Here is a 24,290-nt window from a genome sequence, read left to right as displayed (position 1 = left end):
AAAAGAAAAGAACACATCTACTGCATCATATTCTAGTTTGCACATTTTTTAAGAAACATGTTAGTAAACTAAACTACATGCACAAATGAGTAAAGTGATTACTTAAAAAGAGACATTCTGTGAAAAAAAAAAAAGCACTACTCTCAACATGCTGAAAAAAAGACCATTTTTTTTTCTAGAAGAGTAGCATGATACATTTTTTCTTTCATGTAAGATACAAAAGATTGGGGCCAGAGAGATGGCTCAGTGGAATAAGCGCTTCCCTGGCAAATGCAAGGGCCTGAGTTCAATCTCTGGTTCCGGAAAAAGAAATAAATAAAAATAAGATACAAAAGATACATTTTCATGTGTCATGGTGTTAAGTTTTTATTATGCTAAGTTTTTAACTCACTAATGATTCTAAACAACCATAGTTTACTACAGGGTAAGGCAGGATGAAGTATTTACTATGAACATTTTAATAAGGTTTAAATTATCTTTACTTGCTTGGGGTGACAGTAAGTACCATACTCCATTCTATACTAATCATAAAAGGGTAGTAAGCTATCCTACCTACTAGTAAATCCATACTTAAGTTTCAGGAGTAAATTACTAACATTAAAATCAACAGAAATTTTCTATAAGTAAGAGTGGAGTTTCTCCAGATTAAGATCTTGACTATGATTCACTAAGGTCTTTTCTAGCATAGCTGAAAAATTAAAGGTCAGATCTCAAACAAATAAGCGAAAAGGCATTGTTCAAAATCATGCATATTTACATATATCAATTTTTTCTAACAGGCTGAAATATATTTCAAGCCTGGTGTGGCATATACCCCTATAATCACAGTATTCAGAAGGTTGAGGCAAGAGGATTGCCATGAGTTCAAGGCCAGCATGAACTATACGGAGAGACCTTGTCTCAAAAAAAAATTTTTTTTAATTTTTTAAAAATTAAAATTAATTCTAAAAATACTCTTTAGTCAAGCATGGTGGCACACACCTGTAATCCCAGCAATTAAAAGACAGAGGTAGGAGAATTGCTGCCAAATTTGAGGCCAGCCTAGGCTACACAGTGAGATCAAAGCCAGCATGACCCTGTCTCGACCTACCACCCCAAGGCCCAAATAAAAGGAATAAAAACATACTTCAAATCAAATTATTTGAGACATGAAAACATTATGGAAAAGGAATACTTTATAGAGATGAAAAGTTACATTCATATTTAGAGCTCACCTTTTGAAAGCAGTTTTCTGAATTTCTGTGTTGCAGAAAGCTGTTGCTCCGGGCTATTAGAAAATATCATCTCAATCATATCAGAAGTAATAACACCACCCTGGGATCACAAACACAAAGCAAATGTAATAAGACATTAACTTCCACTTAAAAACAAAGATAAGTTATTGTATTATAGCCAAGTATCAAGTTAGCCATATTTCTCCAGATATTAATACAGGTAGAATAATATTTATACCTAAAAGTATATAAAACAATTAGTGATGTAATAAAGCCAAATTCTATTATTTAAAAACTCACAGTCATAAGAAAGTCATCTCAGTAGCAAATGCTAACACAAGAGGCTATCTCTCCTCTCCTTGTTTAGCGCTTAGCTAGCTGTTATTATAGAAATTAAATATTAAGTTTTAAACAATGGCTTTTTAAGACCTCTAAAATTAAAGCAGCTGCTCTAGCTCTGTCACATCATCCTATCTTAAGTCCATGCCCAGCCTCTGGTCGCTTCTAGATATTTTTCCTTCTTATTTGTTAATGTCTGGATTACCCCAGTTTACTTTACCTGAAAACCAAAGACCTTCTCTTTGTATTGTTTCAAATTCATTTTAACTGATACATAGAAACAATTGTACATACTAAAGAGATGTCATATGTTGTTTCAACGGTAGAATATTTTATTTTTTTTATTTATTTATATTTTTTTGTGGTACCAGGGAATGAACTCAGGACCTTGTGCTTGCCAGGCAAGGATTTATTCTACTAAGGTATCTCCCCAGCCCTCAACTGTAGAACATTTTAAAGCAAGACACTATCCACTTCACCACTGTATCACTAATGTCTGGCATACAGCAATACAAATGTTTGGCTCATACTTACTGAAGGAGCAGATAGTGGTTCTATATAAATCATAAATTCTAACCACTGCAAATTCAACAGTTGACTCTTAAAACTTATTTATAATTCTAATTTTCTTGCTTTATTAAAGCTACTTTCTCACTTTACCACAACCTGGTGCAGACAAGGTGTTTGGTACTAGGGACTGAACACAGGGCCTTTACACTCAGCTAGAACAGGGTCTCGATAGGCTGCCCAAGGTGGGCTAGACTTGTGATCTTCTTGCCTCAGCTTCCCAGAGTTCTGGGATTGCAGGCATGCACTCCCCCGCACTCCACCACCCTCCACCCCCTGTATTTTACTAATTTCAAAAGCTTTTTCTGTTTCCTGCTATATTCTTGCTCATGCCCACTATCAGTTTCTTCTCAGGACCACTGGTCACAATGAAACGAAGTTCATATATTAAGAAAAGTTAGGGGCTGGTGAGATGGCTCAGTGGTCTAAAGCACCTACTTAGAACAAGCTAAGCTAAGCTAAGCAAAGCACAGGGACCACGGTTCAATCCCCCAGCACCACATACCAGCCAGCCCCGCCCCCTGGTGGGCTGAGCTGGCCACACACACACGCACACACACACACACAATAAATAAATAAAAATTAAAAAAAGAAAAAAGAAAAGTTAGAGTCCACAAGATGAACTATAAAAATGTTCCACTGAACGTAAATGCTAGGTGGTTGGTAGGCAATATCTAACATCTAAGAATACCTGTATGGTTTCTCTTTCTCTGAAGAACCATAATAAAATCCACAAAACAGCATATTCATTTAATACCCAATATACAATATGCAACAATAGATCCACTTAATTTTTAAATTGCAAAGACTGAATTTCTGAAAGCCCTAGAAAATGGCAGCATGAGAAACAATGTCTAAATCAACTACAAAAGAAATATACTCCCTTCTCAATTCCAAAAGAAAACAGGTACAGCTAGAGCTATGAAGGGAAATTCAAAAAAAACCTAGAAAATACTGTCCATAATATACTACCACTTGCACAGAAAAAAAAAAAAAGGTCAGGTGGATATGGAGCATCTACTTTCCTTCACAAACAAAAGCTCTATAGAAGAGTAAGAACTGAGTAATGATGGTTGTCAATGAGTAAAAATATTGGATGAATAAGGCAAGAGATACTTTTCTCTTGAAACAAGTATATATAATCTATTTAAAAACTATCTACTTATAATACACAGAAATACATATGAATCATCTACACAAGGCATAATTTTTGTAACTATGTAAGTCAAAAAAGTCACAAAACTTTTTATAACAGAATATTGCAACAGTTCTGATAATCAACTTTTAAAAATCATATATATGCTGATTTTATAATTGCCCCTTTTAAGGGGTAATTTTAATTCTTTAATTGATACACAATAATTATACAAATTTATATAGCACAGTGGAATGTTTTGACATAGTCTTTGTCAGTTTTACAGCTGAATTAATTTTCACAATTTAGTTAATTTTGTTTAAGAACATTATTCAAAATACAATAAAACACTAAGTGATATAGCTTCTTTTTAAAAATGAAACATCAAGTACCTTTTGTAGCCATATAACCTTATCCATTTATTAAGCTCAGAAAGAGATCACATCTCATATCTTCAAAAAACAGTCCTTGGGGCCAGCCAAATAGCTCAGCGGATTAAAGCATCTGCAAGCAGACACAGAGGCCGGGGGTTCCATCCCCAGGCCTGCTGTGCCAGCCCTGCCCCAGGCACATTGAGATGGCAATTGAGACTGGGCGCGTGCCTATAATCCCAGCTCTTGGGAGGGTATAAACAAGCGGATCACTAAAGTCTGATCTAGTAGTGAGACAGACCCTGAACACCCTATAGACCGTACCCTAAAACACAACAAAACAAAAGAAAAACAGCCCTTTTTATCATTGTACTTACTGGTGCCATCTCCATGTTATTAATCTGGGCCTCATGAAAGCCACCATCTGACATAACTTCTTCCTCTGCTTCTTCTTCTGCTGTAGCAACATTTCTTCGCTTGAATAACTGAAAAATGAAGCTATTAGTAATGCAGTTTTAACACAAAGGAGTTTTGCATCCAAATACCAGACATTTCATTTAAAGGCAAAAGGAAAAAATTAAAAAAAAAAGGCAAAAGGAATGGAGTTCCTTGAAAGTCACCTTCAAAACTCTATAAAGTTTTGAATAATAGAATTTATTATCACTATTATATATGCATAACCAATACTTGATTGAGATAAAACCTTAGAGGTCTTGTGTGTGCATATTACAAAAAAAGGTACAAAAGGATCTGGAGCTTGGCCATTTCTAACATCTCTTCTATGTGAAGCAGAAAACAGGATGGTCTTAACAGGGCATCAAGGGAAATGACATACATGATGGCAGTATGTTTACTACTTTCATCTTATTCCCCAACAATAGTGGCTTTCTTTATGACAGCTGCTCTGCATCCTCCAGGGTGTACCTCTACTCTGTTGTTTCCGCTTTTGTTTGGCCCAAGCTCACTAGGCAGAGCCAGTTTCTTTCTCACTCCTCACTTATTAAAATAATTTTGCAAAGAAAGACAGAAACAAACAATACTGGTCTAAAGCTCTTTCTCAGCCTAAGAATTAGTGACAACAAATAAGGATTCCTTGAACACTACTTTAAAGCATCTACTGATTTGCACAGTGAAAGAACAGTTCTCTCCATAGCCCCGTAAGATGCTTTTCATTATAGCCTTGAGAATCGTATCAGAACACTTACTCATTTAGCCATGAAGGAGAAATAGTAACATATCTTCCCATCCTAAACAACTAAGAAGCAGAAAAAATACATAAATATTGTATAATTTTTTACAAAATTACAATAGATATTGATTCCTCAGAGAAGAAATACACAAGATCAGATCCATGGATGCCTTACGTTACTGCCTCAAGAATCTCTAGGCTGAGATGCAGGGAAGCAAATGCAAACATAGCTTAGATGTTCCCTGAGTTACAAGTTTAGAACTGAGGAGGCCAAGACACAGAATTCAAAAGGTAGAGTATTAAGAAGGAAATTAACATACAGAGAACTCCAAAGATCTACAGATGGTTGGTTCCCTTTAAGTCTAATTTAGTACTGATGAGTGCATAATCATCTTCCACAAGACACAAGCAGAGGGAATACCTAACTTGTTCTTTGGGTACAGTATTAACTATGGTTAGTGCTACAGTAAACAACAGAGTGCAGGTATCTCTGATACAGTAATTTCATTTCCTTTAGCTATATATCCAGTAATGGGATAGCTGGAGCACACAGTAGTTCTTTTTTAGTTTCTTAAAGCTCTATAGTATCTTATATAATGGTTACTAAACAGTCCCAACACTCTTACCAGCTGTGTACAAAGTATGTAACATTTTCCCTTCTCTATCCTTGTAAGGAGTTTTATTTGTTGTTTTGATTACAGCCATTCTAATAAGATGATTTCTTTACAGATTTTGATTTGCATTTTCCTGATTGGCAATGTTGATCTTTTTTCACATTCTCCTTGGCCATTTTATATCTTCTTTTGAGAAATGTCTGTTCAGATCACTTATCCATTTTTAAATCAGATTATTGTTTTGCTGTTGAGTTTTTGGTTCCTTACATATTCTGGGTATCAGTTTCTAGACAGGTAGCTGCCTCTTCACTCTGCTGATTACTTTGCTGTGCAGAACCTTCTTAGTTTGATATAATCCTGCTTTTCATTTTTGTTTCTGTCAACTGTATTTTCAGGGTATTATCCAAAGCACTGCTTTTCCCAATAGGTGATACATATACATACAAATTTTGGTATCAATCCACAAAGCAAAACTTTCTCTTTTGCAATGGTCACATAAATCTCCTCTCTCTATACATATAGAGGAGACCTGGTCTAACTGTGCAGACCAGGCTGACCTGGGACTCACTATGTAACCCAGGCTGGCCTGGAACTCATGGCAATCCTACTGCCTCAGCCTAAGTCCTGGAATTACAGGCATGCACCATGATGCCCATTTTCCCCGTTCTGTCTTAGAGTTGACCATAAAGAAACTTTCTGACTTAGCCCTAATAGATGATTAAGACTCTTCATTCTAGAGGGAGGATCCCTACCTTAAAACATGGAGAAGCAAGGCATGTACCCTTTTCATACATATTTATTGCATTTCTCATTTCATGTCATACCCATTTGCTAATTCCTGATTTATAATGGTTCTGTTTTTGAATTTGAGGCTTTGTTTTGAGAGACCTCCTTATTGAGGCCCTCCCATTTGGATGGGAGGCAACACTTTCCAATCACTGTGTTGTAAAAGCAGTGTGCATTAAACTGAAAGCGTAATTCAAGTGTCATCTTTTCCTGGGCTATTTAATACTGTGATATAGTACTTTTGCTTGATGCCAGGTAATGGCAATGATCTGCAAGTGCCACACTCAATCATGAGGGTAAACAACTGACAGTCCAGAGTGTTCTCTGGGTTGCCAGAATATTCTGCTCCTCCCCTTTTTCTCATTTATGTATTTGATACAGGGTCTCACTATGCAACTCAGACGCATAGTGATCCTCCTGTTTTCAGCCTCCCCAGTGCTGGGATTACAGGTGTGCACCACTACGCCCAGACTAGGTCATGGGCTCAGCACACACCTCAGAGGTGGGGCTGGCACGGCATGCAGGACAGGATATTCTGGGCAAGTGCTTTATATTTTAACATCCTGTCATGTCTGTAAAGTGTCTTTATATATCTTCTACTTCTAATGAATCAAATGCATTTGAAACATACAATAGATTCAACTTATGGTAAGTTTATGAGGGCATAACCTTATGGCATTTGTGTCTGTAATTTCAGTTAGAATTTTCTTCTTAAAGGATGAGAAATGTGTATGTGTGCTTAGTGATACAAGTAACACATGGGAATTAATTAGACTAAAAAAGTTTCAAAGCATGATGTTTGTGAGAACCACTGCAATATAATTTTGATTCATTAAATTCTAGAAAGGGGGGAAAAACATGGAGAAACAAGGTACAGAGATAAGAATGTTAAAATAGTCCTTGCTGGGTTTCCCTACTCAAGTCTATTAGCATTAGAGATGAATGGAAGTCTTCATCAATATTCAAAAAGAAAGGATTCACAGAGCTTCCAGAGAGTAGAGCACATGGAGATTGTTTGAAGATAGCATGACTGAAGATGGCTTACAAGTTCTGGGCTCCTCCCATACCTTACCCCACACATCTCTTCACCTTAATTCCTTGTGCCTTTTTATAATAAAACAGTAAACACTTCCTGAGTTCTGTGAACTGCTCCAGCAAATAAATCAAACCAAAGAAATGATTCTTGATCAATAACTGACAAAAGTATAGATAAAACAATTTAGTGTTTGCAACTGGCATCTAACATGGAGAGGAGGAGGAGGACGAGAGTTAAGAACTGAGATCACCCTGTATCTAACTATTTCCAGGCAGTGTCTGAACTGAACAGGACTATAGGACACTCAGCTGGTATATACTGCCTGAAGAACTGACTTACTGCTTGCAAGTACAGAAAAGTGCCTACTACTTTTGAGGTAACAGAAGTCTTCTGTATTGTGTGGTATGAGAATAAAGACAATCTGTTTTTCCAAAGTATTTCCCCTATGTTCTCTTCCAATATATAGTTTCAAATCTTACATCTTTGATGCACTTTAATTTTATACATGGAGATAAAGGTTAGTTTTATTCTTCTATATACCAATATACAGTTTTCCTAGCACTATTTATTGAAGAAACTGTCCTTTTTCCAATGTATGCTTTTGGTGCTTTTTACTATCTATCTTATCTATCTATCTGTATCTTTTTATGAACAGAATACATTTACTGAGGGAAAGAAAGTTCCTGTCCAAGAAGGGGACAGGAGGGGGGCCCAAGTGGGTGGTCCCCTACTCTATATTTTTAAGACTTTTATGACTGGTTTTGAGTATGTAGGTTATAATATGCCATAACATAATTTTCTGCATATTTTTTTTGTGACTGGGATTCACTAATTTTTCTATTCAGTGGATTTATAGTTTTCACTAATTATATCAAGTCATCAGCTGTTATCTAAAGAATTTTTTTCTTCTCATTTCTTTACCTTTGAGAACTCCAATTATTCATGTATCAGCTTTTTTGAAGTCTCACAGCACACCTATAGCATGTGTATATGTATGTGTGTGTGTGTGTTTATATACCTCCTTCATTTTAGATAGTTCTACTTCTAAGCTTTGAAATCCACTACTCTTTTCTTCTGCAACGTCTAACTTGCTACTGATCACAGCAGTATCACCTTTCATCTAAGCATCATATTCTTTATCTGCAGAAGTTTAATTTCAATCTTTTATACAGAATATAGTTATTATAACTACTTTAAAGTCATTCTTTGCTAAATCTAACATCTACTGCACTTTCAAATGAACATTCTCATTGTAAGACGTATTTTCCTGCTTTCCTGTATACTTGGCAAGCTTTCTTTAGATGCCAGATATTTTCAATTTTACCTTGCTAATACTGGCTATTTCTGTATTTCTATAAATATTCTTGAGTTCTACTCTGATATGTACCTATACTGAAATAATTTGATACTTTTGCACCTTTTGTTATGATTTGTTAGGCAGATCTCTAGAGCAGTGCTAAGTCTAGAGCTAATTTCCATGACAGAAGCCAAGACTTTCCTAAATCCTCTATGAAGTATGAGTTTTCCTAGTCTGGCTGTGCTAAAATAATCATGATTTGTATACTATATCGTTGGTAAGACTACAGAATGCCTAGACTTGTTAGCGAACTAAATTGAGGGAAACACTGGATGTCCACATTTATCAACTTGGTTATTCCAGGAAGTATTTCTTTTAAGTAGAAATATCAAACAAGCCATCACTCTTCACCCCTATGGAAACCACATTATGTATTATTTACTCACACTGGTTCACCAGGAAGCTATGTAATTTAAAATATTTCAACAGTGAATACAAAGCATTCCTCAAACTAAGTACTAGCTCAATCAGAATGGCACCAACTAGTACACTGGTATGCAAAAATGTAATTTTTTAGTTTGGTCTGTCACTGTTATCTTGCTAGAGGTGATATACGCACCTAGATAAAAATTCTGATCTACTAAAAGAATGACCATAAAGATGCAGGCATCTTGGTACACTTAACAGCACCATGTAATCATAGCATTTTCAAATCTAGATGCTCTGTTGGCAGAAGCCAGAGATTTTTCCAGACAGATGAAAAAGCAACTGTGCAGAGCTAAATAAGTAATTTTGCATTTCTTGATGGTCATTATTTTACAAACTACACATGATATAAGTACTGTTGTAGTATAAGGAAGCCAGTTTTCTGAGAGGGTTGGGGAGGTGGCATTGGGGACTAAACCCATGTCCTTCAAACTAAGCTATATCCCCAGCCCCTTTTTAAATTTTGAGACAGTCTCATTAAGTTATTAAACCATCCAGGATTATCTGCAGTCCTCTTGCTTCAGCTTCCTGGAGTGCTAGGATTAAAGGCATGAGCACCACATGAAGTGGATCTGTTTTATCAGTTCTCTTAATACAAGTTGGCACAAATGAAATGACAAAATCCAGTTATTTATTAAAGCCCAGAGTACTTTCAGATATCATACAATGAATATAGTAGACTTCCAACTAACTATAATATTGGGGGGTTTATTTTGTTTTTTTGAGACAGGGCTCACTTTATAGCCCAGACGGGCCTAGAACTCATGGTAACCATCCTGCCTCAGCTTCCCAAAACTGCCACAGATCAGAGGCATATGCCACCACACCCAAAATTTTTCGAAGAAGATAAAGTGAAGCTAAGTCCTAAATTGTCTTAAGCTATTAGCTTAAAAATGATTTTTAAAAAATCATGTCCTTTTAAATGCCCTCATGAATTAATACAGTCATAAGATAGATATATTTCCTGAAATTTATTTTAAAATATTAGCTAGTAAAAAAAAAGTGAAGACAGATATGAAATAGGACACAAACTGAAAACAATTATTGAACCTAGAGAATAGATGCGTATCCTTCATTTTGTATGCAATTTTTCAAATTAAAACCATAAAGACAATGATTCTTGGTCATTTCAGAATTCATTAATGAAATACGCACAAGAATCTTAAGGAAGCTGCAATTGTAGAAAAATTAAAGAAACTAAAAACAAACAAGGCCAAAAAAGTAAGCAGTGTTTTTACTGAGAAAATGAAAACCTGAGTAATTTTCCCATTCTTGTATTCAATTTTTCAGTACCACTTCTTCCCTTTCTAAAAATAGTGGTTTGATAGTGTAAGGAAAGGAGAACACAGATACATCACGGTTAAAATAAAAAGAGGGAAGTTGCCAGCTTGAGATGGAACATTGTTCTGAAAGGAATGAGCAAAGATAGAAGACTTACTTGCTCCTCTCTTTTCTGTTTTCGTAGCTGCAGTCCTTCTTCCTCCCTCCTCCTGCGCATCTCATCAGGATTTAGAGATTTGTTCTTATAACTTTTCAGGCGAAAGTTTTCTTTTCCTGGGGTGGTCATGATTTCTACAAGAGAGGAAAGAGAACAGAGGAGCTAGCTTACAATAAAAAAGTTCTCTTATTCCACAAGCTCAGCCTTAAGCATACATATGTTTAGTTTAGACACTAGAAATTATATTTAACAGCTTTATTAAAATATATAGTTTATTATATCACATTACCATAGTGAATTTTAGAGTATTTTCATCAGCTCTCAAAACACTTGCGACTGGGAATGCAGCTCAGTGGACAGTACTTGTCTAGCATGCATGAGGATTCAATCCCCGGCACCATAAATTTATAAAGTCAGAAAAAAAAAAAAAAAAAGGAGAAAAAAAATCTTATATCCTTTAGCTATCATTCCTATTCCATTTTAGATTATCATATATGAAAAGAATCACACAATATGCAATCCTTTATGACTTTCATAAGCATAAAAGTTTACAAAGTACATTTACATTGTAAAATATATAAGTACTTCATTCCTTTTAATGGCTGAATACTATTCCATTTTACATATATAGTGAATTATACTCCATCATCATGTTAATGGATATTTGAGTCATTAATGTATTGTCATTATGAACAACAGTCCTGTAAACACTTGTGGTCCAACATGATGGTGTACACCTGTAATCCCAGCAATCAGGAAGCTGAGGTAGGAGGACCACTGAAAGTTTGAGAACAGTCTGGGCTACTTAGTAAGTTTAAGGACAGCTTGAACTATAGAGATCCTGTTGCAAAAAACAAAAACAACCAAACGTGTAGACAAGTTTTTGCATAGACATATTTTTATTTCTTTTTCTTATATACTAGAAGTGGAACCACTGAGTTACACACTGTTTAATCTTGAGAGAACTACTAAACTGTTTAGTCAAAGCAGCTTTACCATTTTATAAGCCCATCAGCAGCACATATGAGGTGGCAATTTCTCTACCTCCTCACCAACACTTTGCTATTATGACCTTTTAATTCTGACCATTCTAGTGGGTAGGAATCAATCCCCTGATGACCAATGAAATCCAACACCATTTCACATAATTATTTGCTAACTATAACATTCCCATTAAAATAATCTACCCAGATCCTTTTGTTTCTAAACTGGATTATCTTCTTAATGAGTTGTAAGAATTCTTTTACAATATACTTGCACCAATTCCCCCCAATGAACGTGATCATCATATACTGCGAACATGTATTAATAAAAGGTTTTTTAGGAGTTCTTTATACATTCTAGATAAAACTATCAGCTATACGATCTATAAGTATGTTCTAAATATGTCCTCCCATTCTATAGGTTATCTTTCCACTTTTTGATGGTTATCTGTTGAAGCAGAAAGACTTCCCTTTCTTGAAGGCATTAATCAAAAGAAGAATTTTCCTTTTCATGCTTTTTTTATTTTGTTGAAACAGGGTCTTGCTGTAGTTCAGGCTGGCTCTGAACTCACTAAGTAGTCTAGGCTGGCCTCAAACTAGTGGCAATCCTGGCTCAGCCTTCCAAGTGCTGCAATTACAAGAATATACCACCTTACCCAGCAAATTTCTGTTGTTTCAGGAGCCATCTAGTCTCTGGTGTTTTGTTACAACTGCTTGAATGGACTAGAAAACTTGTTGACCAGCTCAATAGTATACATGCATGTTATTATAAATGCCCTTTACCATGTTAAGCATTTTCCTTCCATTCTTTCTTTTTTTTTGGGGGGGGGGAGCCAGGGATTGAACTCAAGGCCCTTGAGTTTGCCAGGCAAGCACTCATTCTACTGAGCTATCTCCCAGGCCCTTTCCTTCCATTCCTATTATGATTTAAATCTAAAATGCCCCTCCAACCCTCTACCCCCTCCCCATGCAAAGTCTCATGCATTCAGATGAAAATTTTAAAAGGTGATTGGATGGGAAGAGCTATACTCATCAGTGGATTAATCCATTGATAAATTCAGGAGTTGCTAGAACATAGGGCTTGACTGAAGGAGTGGGTTCTGGAAGTCATGGCTTGGAAGGGTGTACTCTTGCCTACAGCTCCTACTTTTTCATATTCTCTAAGCCATTTTTTCTGTCATGCTGTTCCACTTGGAGCCAAGCAATTTAACTAAGTTTTGAGAGTCAGATATTTTGTCCCAGCAGTGGAAAAGCTAATACAGAGTTGCTGAATGCTTTTTATCATTAAAAGGTGTTGGATTTGTCAACTGTTTTTCTGTGTATACTGAGATGACAATGTAATTTTACCTTGATCGGTTTTTAGACTTTAAACCAAGCTTGCATTTCTGGGATAAATCCCACTTGACCATGATGTGTATGTATTTCTATATGATGTTAAACTCAGTTTGTTAGTATTTGCTGAGAATTTTCATATTCATACTGACTACACAGTGATGAGAAACCTATGGCATATGTACCATACAGGCTGTTTGTTATCACTGAAACAAACACTAAAAGGTTCATCACTGACCTGGCCTGGATGAACTGTCTGTGGAAGTCTTGTGAAGCTTTTGTCTGCCTTTTCTATCGGAATAATATAAAAGATGAAAGAAAATGTTCCCCAATCTTCACCTCTGGAAGACACTTTGTAAAGATTGAGTAAAGTCATATTTAAGTGGATGCCACTTGAAGATATACTTATTAGTGAAATAAACCAGACCCACATCTGTAAATATCGTATTGTCTCCCTAGTATAAGGACTTACAATTCCATATATGGTTAGGTTTCTAAATTTCTTTGTAAAAATATGTAAATGCTTATTTCTACTTTTATATAATTATCTTTCCTTCATATTCTGTAAGGACTTAAAGTTCAACATATCAATATTTGATGGAAAATACCTGTTTCATGATATGCCAAAATGTTTGATATTTAGACAGACAGGATAAACCGAACTGCATATATTACAGGTTAATAATTAGCTTTTTGTCTGGAGGGTTAACAACCTAAGTTAGCAGATCAAAATTGGAGAAAAGGAAGGGCTGCCAAGATCAACCAACATTTTGGCTCTAGCCTTTCAAAGTCAGTGAAGACTCAGGACATAGGAGAACCTGTACTGTAACAACATGTAACTCAGTTGTGCTCCAAATTTTCTGATCAAGAAGATTATGGAGTCACAGAGGAATGTGTTCGATGATGTATAGTGTGCCTGGGGAGTGTCACATGAAGAGAAAAAATATTTTCTCAGGTTTTCACAGAGAGCAAATTGGTCAAGCAATGGCTGTGACTCATCCACATGTCTGACACTGACAAAAGGACGTACAAAGGATGGTACAGGGCTACAAGATAAATCCTGAGAGTACTTGGCTGACCTTATCAGATACAAAAGTTACATTCCTTGGTATATAGGTCTTGCTATATCTTGGTCTTAACCATCCAGCAGAAAAGTATAAAAACCAAGTATATAAAGTAAAGCTATATTAATACTATGAGCTGTAAAACGCTCAAGTCAATAACTTCTGAGGATAACCCACTAATATTATAGACTGCTAGACAGTGTTAGATTGTTTAGTTGAATTCAAACACCTATAGTAGTTAGATGCCAATAGAATATTCACCTCTGACAATTAAAAAAAATGATACAAAGGAATGATCATTTTGTATTTATATATACAAAATAGGATAAATTTACAGCTACTTTCACTTAATTCAGAGAGAAGAGGTGTAGTAACAGTGTTTGGACAGAATATCCTGTCTGCTTCTTGTACTATGGATAGCCACTAAGAAGATAACAATGTATAATGTATTGATTATCAAAACTGTCCTATTAATCAGCTGTGAAACTGTCTCATTCATATTTATTTCTCGATAAAATTTTTTTTAAAAAAGATTGAGTAAAGTATTACTTCTTTTAAGTGTCTGGGAAAATTAAACAGTGAAATTAGATGGGCCTACTTTTCTATGTTTATAGTTTTGTAACTAGTTAATTAAGCATCTTCACATCTTATGCAGATTACTATGCAGTAATCTGTGCAGATGTCTTAAGTTTTAGTACTTTTTGTTTTTCAAATAAATTTATGCATTTCACCTGAGTCACTTAATTTATTGGGATATAACTTTACAGTACTTCTTCCAAACCCTTTTATTTTTGCAAGGTCACTAATAATGTCCCTTCTGTTTCAAACTTCTTTCCCCTCCACTTTTTATTAGTACATCCTGGTTAAAAAGATGAACGAATTTCATTTTGGCAGTTTTATAAATGCATGTAACATACTTTCATCATTGCCCCCGGCACTCCTGGCCCACCTTCCTTCCTAGTTTCACATGGACTGGGAAGCTTGGTTCAGATCTGAACATTACAACCCTTCCCCTACCATATACCCAAAGTGCTGTCGTCTTCTCAAATTTCAGTAACCCAGGACCAGCAAGATCCAAACATATTAAATAGAAATTTCTAGAAATAATTTATAAGTTTTAAATTGCACACCATTTTAATTGTTGATAAAAATCTCACACCACCCTCCATCTTTCTGTATGGAATATGAATCATGCCTTGGTTCACTGTATGCAGCTACACTGTTTCCCTCAAAGACCAGGTTTTCGGAATTGTTGTTCCAAAAACACAATAGGGCATATTTTCAGGAGATGTCGTATGTCTTCATATACAGCAATCTATATTTATTCAAGTACAAAAGTCTACATTTGTTTAAATACAGTCATGTCTTTTTCTTCCAGAACATCATCATAGCTCTCTGAACCCTTCTTGACCTGAATTTCTTGCAACTTCATTTCCTGTAAAACCACTGGTCCTAATCTCTCACTTCCAGCAACAAAGTTCTCCTTAAATGAGCACTTCATGTCTATAAAGCCTGCTTGTCGTGCACTGGCAACACAGACGTCAGTGATTTTTATCCCATAAATTCTTCACCCAAGTCATGACCCCTTCAGGTTAGACTTCACACACCTTACATTAAATCAAGTGTTATCTGAAGATTTACAGGACAGGAGTAGCAACAAGACTGATGGAAGTTAAGAATGATGCTCCACACAAAAATAATGAAAAACTGAAGGCACCAATTCAGAAAGTTAATTTCACATTAGTGCATTAAGTATATCTGTTACAACACACAATATATTGAATTATGAACGTGAAAATAGTGAATATGTCCTGTCTGTCTAGCTGACAATCTTGACTGGGGCTCATTTTCAGGGTAGGGCTTACATTGCAAGCATTCTAAAAAACTGCACTAGATCTTACTTTCCAGTTTGGTCTTATTTTGGTGGTAATATGGTATATACAATACCTACCCATTAGTCATTTAATAGCCATCTCAGTTAACAGATGATTGTTGCAATAATGTAATGCTTATATAAAGTGTTACTATTATTTATTGTTCCAAACATCAAGCGAGGGTCTTGGAATATATGCCCCAGAATGAGGACTACTGTGCTTGATTTATGTACTGTTTCCTTGTTGACTTTCTGCCTAGTTATTCTAATTACTAGTGAAAGTGGGATATCTACACTCTTACTGGATTAACCCTTCATTTCTGCCAGTATTTTTCATTTTTTATTTACTATATTATGCTTTAGGACCATTTCCAGAGGCTTTTTACACGATAGTTTGGAAAGTATTTTCTCCCAGTTTCACTGGGGAGTACATTAGTAGAGGTCCTTGTTACACTTAAATTATAGGAATAGGAATCAGGAGATTCACAGAAATTAAGTGACCTGATCAGGGTTACTTAATACAAGACAGAGCTAGAATATTTACCTATGTCTCCTAACTATAAACTCACCTGATCTTGACTTCTAGCACCCAGAACTGTAGAAAATCAATTTCTTTTTTCTTTTTTTATTTGGCAGGACTGGGGATTGAACTCAGACCCTTGCGCTTGCCAGGGAAGTGCTTATTCTACTGAGCCATCTCCCCGGCCCCAAAAATCAATTTCTGACATACAACTTCACTCAGCCCAACTCATTTTTACTATGGCAGACTACGACATTTATTCAATGATATTATATCATTGACTGGGTCTGAAAGGTGGATATACTGTAATGAAAATAATTGTTTTTTTATCTTAAACTGCCCTTATTTTAAATTTTTAAAAATCATTTATTTATTTATTGGTACAGGGTTTTGCTACTCAGCTCAGATTCACAGAGATCCTCCTGTCCCAGCCTCCCCTATGCTGGGATTACAGGCATGTGCCATCATGCCCGGTTTCAGTGGTCAGCTCAGTGCGGGGCCAGCACGGCACACAGTACCAGGGATCAAACTCAACCACCGAGATATCTCCCTGGCCCTACAGTGCATTTATGGACCTAATCATTCACTGTTGTTTAGCACCTAGAGCAACAATGATGAATACTTTTTATCTTTTTCTTTTTTAATTTTGGTGCTAGGTATTGAACTCATGACCTTGTACTTGCCAGGCAGGCACTGTACCATTGAGCTATATATCCTTGGCCATAGAACTTTCAATGATACAGCCTGGTGAGGTACATGTGCCTTAGGTTCACCACCATGATCTAGAGTAGAGTTTATATTGGAATTGCAAGATGATAATTTCCTTAGGTTTTTTTTGTTTTTTTGTTTTTTTTAAATGTATTTAGTACAGGGTCTACAGGGTCTCACTACACAGATCAGACTCATAGTGATTCTCCTGTTTTCAGCTTCCCAAGTACTGGAATTACAGGCACGTGCCACCACACACTGTCTCAATGGCTGTTTCAGCATGCCCCAGGGGGTGGGGCCGGCAAGGCATGCCAGGGATCAAACCCAGGTCCCTGTGTCTGCCTAAGCAGGTGCTTTAATCCACTGAGCTATACGGCCAGCACTCCTTAGTTCTTTTTTATCAACTGCTATAACTGGTATCATTCAGAAAAATTAAACATCATTAATTTTCTTAAATATTCATTCAAGTTTTAATTTTAAGACTTCAATTTTTTTCAAATAAATATACCATACTATGTCTTAGACCTGAGGATGAAAGGACTTAGTTATCTTTGTTGCGGTAACAGTTCTCTTGTCTAGGAAAGTCATCCTTTACAGTTAGGCAATGAGAAGGGGAATGAAATCTGTGAAGGTAAAGGTCTTTCTTGGAACAAAACTAGTTATAAGTTACCACCAGGCTATGACTGTGGCTAAAATTCCAGATATGGTAGAGTAGAAGTTCATCTTCTTATACTGTCTTCATGAATAGTACTGCTCCGGTTAACAACCGGTTCTAAATATATGACTACTTTCAAAGTCTTCCTCCTTCAAGTGTAATTCTGCAAGAAAAGTAACTATAAACAGTATAAATAATACAAGTTTTGGAAAATGCTTCTGAATGCCAAAAACTGGAATCTGTAATGACAGCAACACCACTATAATTAACAGTTTACCCCACAGGTTTATGTATAATATTCCTATCTGTAAATCTGAAAGTCTGTACATATATATCCTGAGGTAATGTGAAGACCCAAAAGTCCAGGCGATACTTTACTCAAGTAGATTGCATTTTCTAATCTGGTTCTAGGAACTTGACCCCATCAGTTAAAAGACAGGATGTCATGATCTTGTGAGCCTTGTGATAGGTGGTTTCTTCTTCAAAACGTATTGTCCTCAGTCAAATTCCCTCATCCTCATATTTACTGTTTCAGCTTTATTTCTCAAGCTCTCATAATCTAGTAGTAATTTAAAGGATGTACCTGAGCCTCAACTCATCCAGGCTATTCTGAGATCCCCTGAAGGCAAGGAAATGACTGTGCTGGAGTTTATGTCATCTTTTTCAAATTCATTAACCAGACAAATTGAAAAGTGTTTAAGACATACAGAAGCATAATTCTGGCCACACAAAAACCTCAAAGTTTCTTCTGTCTTTCACCCAATCAATGTCTCCCTCAGAACTTTAAGTTTGTCTTTGCAACTTCAGGCCACACCTGCACTGAAATACAGGCTGACCTAGAAACTTGCTTTGATTCAGCAAATTTCCTTACTGTACTCAGCACTTATATATACCTACAAGAGTTATATCTGACATAAGTGTATTTGTTGCAAATTTTCCTAAAGTTTTTAATCTTTCATGTAAGGTTTACTTGAAGAAATCTGAGAATTTCTGAAAAGGAAGTTTACAAGTAGCTTTCTCCTAATTTGCAATTGCCTAACTGCTCAGTGACTTCTACCACTGTCTGTCCTGAGTGGAGTCAGTTTTCTGACCAGCTTTCTTTTCCATTATGCTTCTTTTGTGTGTGAAGCTGTGGCCCAGTAGCCACTGCATTTGGTCTATTTCCTGGTAGAAAAGAGGAAATGAAGTCCTGCTTGTTATTACTGCTACTACCAGTGCAAGTGAAAGAACTGGATTCATGCTGCTTTTTAAAATGATCAGCATTACCAGTATCTGATGTTTTAATGGCTTTTCTACATACCTAACTACTTCTGAATGACCCACTCTGTCCTTTCTTCAGCACCTGAAAATCAGGCTGTTGGGGCCAGGGAGATAGCTTAGTGGAATAAGCGCCTGCCCAGCAAGTGCAGGGGACTGAGTTCAATCCCTGGTTCCGCCAAAAAAAAAAAAAAAAAAAAAAAAAAAAGAAAAGAAAAGAAAATCAGGTTGTCGTCTACTCAAACCCATATTGGAATTTTAGGAATGTGAACTTTAAAACAGTTAAGATACTTTCTAACAAAAGTTGCTGCAGAATTTCTTTCAGCTATATAGGCTCTACTGATTTCAGCAGAAATTCTGTATTTTTGTTTTTGTATGATCCTCAGATTTTTAAAAAATAATTTTTATTCATTTTAATGAGAAAAAATATAGCAACGCAAGTTTCAAAACAGGTTAGTAGGATGTTTACAATAATTAATACATTGCATAGTGTTGTCTTCATAGTAGTTATTCAGAGGACAACATGCAGACATGACATCTTGTCTAAACAATATTAGTTTAAACTTTTATTCTCAGTGAACTAAGAGAAAGTAGCTGTTTATCTATCCTAACACTCTTGTGCATAATCCTCAGATTCTTCTGACATAAAGGATAACCACAATTTGATAACTGAACACTCAAATACCTCACTGCTGTAGTGAACAGGTGTGATGGAGCATATTCTTGTTTCAAAGCACTTGTCTGCTAAGTACCTGCAGGATTTTGGGAGGTGCAGGCAGCCCAGTCCCCAAGACCCACAGAACACTGGCATCCTGGGAATCATCTTCCTGCAAATAACTCTGATATCTCAAATCTCATATCTGAACTATGAAGGAATGGCTATAACTCTAAGTCTTCAAAATGAAAAATCTCTTGTAGAAGATTAAGGTGATCAGGGTGGATTCATGAAGATAATGGCTAGCTAGACTGGTAAGGACAGGATTTTGTCAGGTGAAATTCAAATACACTCCAAAACAGATACAAGTAAATTTACTATAAAGGCAGTGATGTTAGAAAGTGTGACTGATAAGGAATAACAGCAGTAAGTCACATCTTACTAGAGTCGTCATTCTTTACAATGAGTAAGTATACATAAGAAAGGTAAGCACCAGGAACACTTGGTTTTCTTTTCTTTCCTCCACCTCCTCATCTCTTCCCTCTTCATTAATTTTTAAAAACTCATAAATGCTTTCAAGGCTCTAAGTTCTAACATTATCTGTATATCCAATCTGCAGCCTGCAGGCCATTTGTCCACTTTTATTAAAATGTTTTAATAACAAATACATTTTTTAAAGGCAATTTTGTTATTTATACAATATAGTATACTTATTTGTAGCCCAACACAATTCCTCTTCATTCATTATGGCCCAGGCAAACCAAAAGGCTAGAGATGTCTTTACAATAAAAAGGTTCAATTTTAGTGAGAACCAGGGGGTGTGGAAGTAGATCCAAATATGGAAGGGAAAAATTATAAGTGTTCTTCCTCTGGTTTCCAATCATAATCACCATCAAGTTCTCTGTATATTCACTTCAAAACTGGTTATATAAGCATGTGCATACTCTCTTATTTACTACCATACACTGATAGGACAACTATATATATAGTTCTATATGCTGCTTCAACTCTGCACAATTCTCCACATCAATCACACAATTAGATTTTTAACAATAATTTTATAGCATAATCAAACCCTAGACATAACTTTATCTCCAATTTTCTTTGACAAAGCTGCAACAAATACTCTATTCATGTATTTATTTTTATCTGTATAATTACATGGATAAATGAATTCTAGGAGTAGAACCTCAAGATAAAAAGGTATATGCATTTAAACTTTTGTTACTGTCCAATATTCTTTTTAAAAGTGAACCAGCCAGGTGTGGTAGCTCACAACTATAATCCTAGCACTCAGGAGGCTGAGGCAGGAAGACAGCCCAGAGTTCTGGGCTAACCTGGGTTACATGGTGAATTCAAGATTACTACATATAAAAATCCTCTCTCTCAAGATAAATAAATAGGGAGTGGCTTAGTAGAATAAGTGCTTGCCTGGCAAGAGCAAGGGCCTGAGTTCAATCCCTGGTTCTGCCCAAAAAACAAAAACAAACAATCAAAATAAATAAATGACTGAAATAAGTATTACAACAATGTGACAGTTTTTGTGAGGCTATGGGTTCTCTCCATACCATACTGTTAACACAGGAATGCATGTGGAAAAAAATGCTTCTCGCAAGTATCTTCATACTTTCACTAAGATGTTATATGCCTTTTCATTGTTAAGTTCTTTAAAGACCTTGTGATGTGTGATGGCATCAGCTTTTGTGTTTCCATGCTTTTCAATTTTCTTTTTAAAGTTCTAATACAGTAAACACTGAGATACAAAATAATAACAGTTCTTTGGGTTCTCAGTAAGTTAAAAATAAAGTTCTGACAGATGGTGACAGGGACAGGGACAGAGACAGACACAGAGACAGAGACTAACTGGTCTAGATAATTTTTGGGCCTGTAAAAATAGTTCCTTTAGGTGTTCAGAGAACTTTTCATTTTCAAATTAAGGAAACTCGCTATTTTTATACTTTTGTGCTTCTTGAAGATCAAGAATTAAATACACATTTCCATTTTATCTTTCTTTTACCTTGTTAACTTTTTTGCAAAGATAAAGAACTTTTCTTATTTTTAACAGACTATGTCTTACTTGACACTGTACTATTTTACAGCAGCCATTGAATTAAATGACCTACTGAAATGTTTCAATATTTTTACACTTAACAGCCTTGATAATTAGCATGTCAAAATTAATACCTTTGGTTTTCTCCATTCTTATATGCCCCCCCCTCCAATAATGCTACAGGTTGAACCGAGGGCCTTCTCACTGGGCTACATCCCCAAGTTTTTCTTTTTTGTTTTCTTTTGGGTTGGTTTTCCAAAACAGGGTCTCACTATATAGTTCAGGCTGGCCTTGAACCCATTATGTATCTCAGGTTGACCTCGAACTCACAATAGTTCTCTGCCTCAGCCTCGTGAGTGCTGCAATTACATACATGCACCACCATGTCAAACATTTTTTTTTTTTTAAACGTATTTGGTTGCTGCAGGGTCTCGCTACACAACTCAAACTTGTGGTGATCCTCCTGCTTTCTGCCTCCATAGGACTGGGATTACAGGGATGAGTCACTATACCTGGACTCTGGCCAGCTCAGCCTGCCCTCAAGGCGGGGCTGGTGCAGCATGTGGTGCTGGAGATTGAACCAGGATCCATGTACTTGCCTAAGCAGGCGCTTTAGTCTGCTGAGCTATCCTGCCAGCCCTCCAGCAACATTTTTCTTTTTTTTTTTTCCTGTAAGATCACTTTCTTTTTTTCATTTTATGTACTTAGTACAGTGTCTAAAGGGTCTCATTACACAGATCAGACTCTTAATGATCCTCCTGTTTTCACCCACCCAAGTGCTAGACTACAGGCACACACAGTCAAGTCCAGTCTCGATCGCAGTCTCAGTGTGCCCCAGGGCCAGCACAGCAAACCAGGGGGCAGAAACACCACCACCACCATCCCTGTGTCTGCCTAAGCAGGCACCTTAGTCCGCTGAGCTATACAGCTGACGCTTGTAAGATCACTTTTTTTTTCTTCCATAATTTTATTGAGAAACAAATAGCAATGAGACAATTTCAAATCAAATTGGTAGAACACTTTCAATAATTAACACATTGCATACATTCCTCCCGGTGGTTAATTGCTATACAAAATGGGGACATGATATCCCATCTACAAACACCATTAGAAATAATCACTCTATTCATTAAGAGAATGTAACTATGTATCTATCCTAACCATTTTGAATACAAAGATACAAAATGCACATTCATCTGTGTCCCCTTTTTTTGTTAAGTTCCATTATTGGAATATTGTAGGTGTGTTAACCGCAAAATAATCTAAAAGAGTTCAGTAGTCCATAATAGTATTGGGTCTTCTGCTTGACTGGCAATGTCAGAAATTGTTGACCTGAGTCCCCTACAGCTCAACATAACAGCATGGCTTTACTTCTTATATTTTGTTTTTATACTTTTCTGCTGGGTGGTTAAGGCCAAGGTAAAGCAGGACCTATGCAACAAGAGTTGTAGCTTTTGGGTCTGATAAGGTCAGTGAAATCCCCTCAGGATTTATCCTGACATCCTGTACCTCAGATTGTTTATCACTGTCAGCCATGTGGATGAGTCACGGCCATTGCATGGCCAGTGTGCTCTCTGTGAAAGACTGAGAGAATGTTTTCTCTCCATGTGACTCTCCTTAGGCACATTATACATCATCGATCACTTTCCTCTTTGGCCCCATAATCTCCTTGATCAAAAAATTTGGGATACTGTCGAGTTACATGACGTTACAGTACAAGTTCTCATATGTCCTGAGTCTTACTTGACCTTGGAAGGCTAGGGCCAAAATGTTTGCTTTCCTTGCAGCCCTCCTTTTCATCTAATTTTGGCCTGCAAACTTAGGTTGTTAACCATCCAGAAGACAAGATTATTGTTATTACCATAGAACTTAAGCTGTTAAGCTTAACCTCACTATTTGTCTGCATATCAAACATACTAGGCATAATATGGAACAGGTATTTTCATCAAGTATTGATATGTTGAACTTTAAGTCCCTATAAAGTATGATAAAAAAATTTAAAAATTAGAATATATTTTAAAAATAGGCATAAAGAATGATATACTTCTTATGCTTATACATAAGTCCAAAAATCTCACCATATACAACCTTGAAGCAGGACATTCCCACAATATTCCTTTTCCTGTCTTTTGCTTTCATTCACCACCCTCTTCTTTTTGAACAACCATCTACCCGAGAGACTTCACAGCAGCAACTGGCATGTCGTGACAAGCATCCCGTATTCAGAAGATCAGAATGACAGGCACTCCAAGCATGAAACTACAATTACAGATTACCATCTTCAGTGCAGTTGCTTAGTTCACAGGTATCAGTATGTATAGTTAGTCAAGGTAAGAAGCTTTCCAATTAACAGCTACATTAAAAAAATCTTCTGGAGATTCTCAGGATGATTGCCTTGCCCATCTTCTACATATAACTGTATGTACTGACATTGTTGTATTTCCTATCTCTTCTTTCCCCCTCTTGATTAGTCCTCGAGATTCTTCTTTCCTTTTACTTGTATTATACCCTTTCTATTTATATTTCTTCTTTTGAGTATCTTATACTAGGAAAACTATATGTGTTTGGTTTATTTCACTTACGAGTATATGTTCAAGTGGCATGCACATCAATATAAAGGCTTCAAGTTTATCATTAATAGCTGAATAACACTCCATTGTGTAAAAATACCACATCTTTTTCAACCATTCCTCAGGTGATGGGCATCTTGGTTGTTTCCAA

At 36.2% G+C, this 24,290-nt stretch overlaps 1 protein-coding gene across 2 annotated transcripts in view; it reads right to left on the bottom strand.

Moving 5' to 3' along the window:
- Kpna1 (karyopherin subunit alpha 1) overlaps positions 1-24,290 on the bottom strand; it is a 79,096-nt gene that overhangs the window by 33,874 nt on the left and 20,932 nt on the right. Inside the window, exons 1-4 of one of the 2 annotated variants that reach the window (XM_023702196.1) lie at positions 18,908-19,030; positions 10,473-10,606; positions 4,004-4,111; positions 1,215-1,314 (exon numbers count right to left, since the gene is read on the bottom strand). In XM_023702196.1, the coding sequence (XP_023557964.1) occupies positions 1,215-1,314; positions 4,004-4,111; positions 10,473-10,601 (337 nt within the window). In that variant the 5' untranslated portion in view covers positions 10,602-10,606; positions 18,908-19,030. Of the gene's footprint in view, positions 1-1,214; positions 1,315-4,003; positions 4,112-10,472; positions 10,607-18,907; positions 19,031-24,290 lie in introns of those variants that run through there. The other variant, XM_004642192.3, reaches the window with a different exon arrangement.

This window comes from Octodon degus, unplaced genomic scaffold (genome assembly GCF_000260255.1).
Source record: "Octodon degus isolate 3935 unplaced genomic scaffold, OctDeg1.0 scaffold00147, whole genome shotgun sequence".
In the NCBI taxonomy this organism is placed as follows: domain Eukaryota; kingdom Metazoa; phylum Chordata; class Mammalia; order Rodentia; family Octodontidae; genus Octodon; species Octodon degus.
Note: the sequence above shows the minus strand (reverse complement) of the source record. Positions and strands in the feature narration are given on the sequence as shown.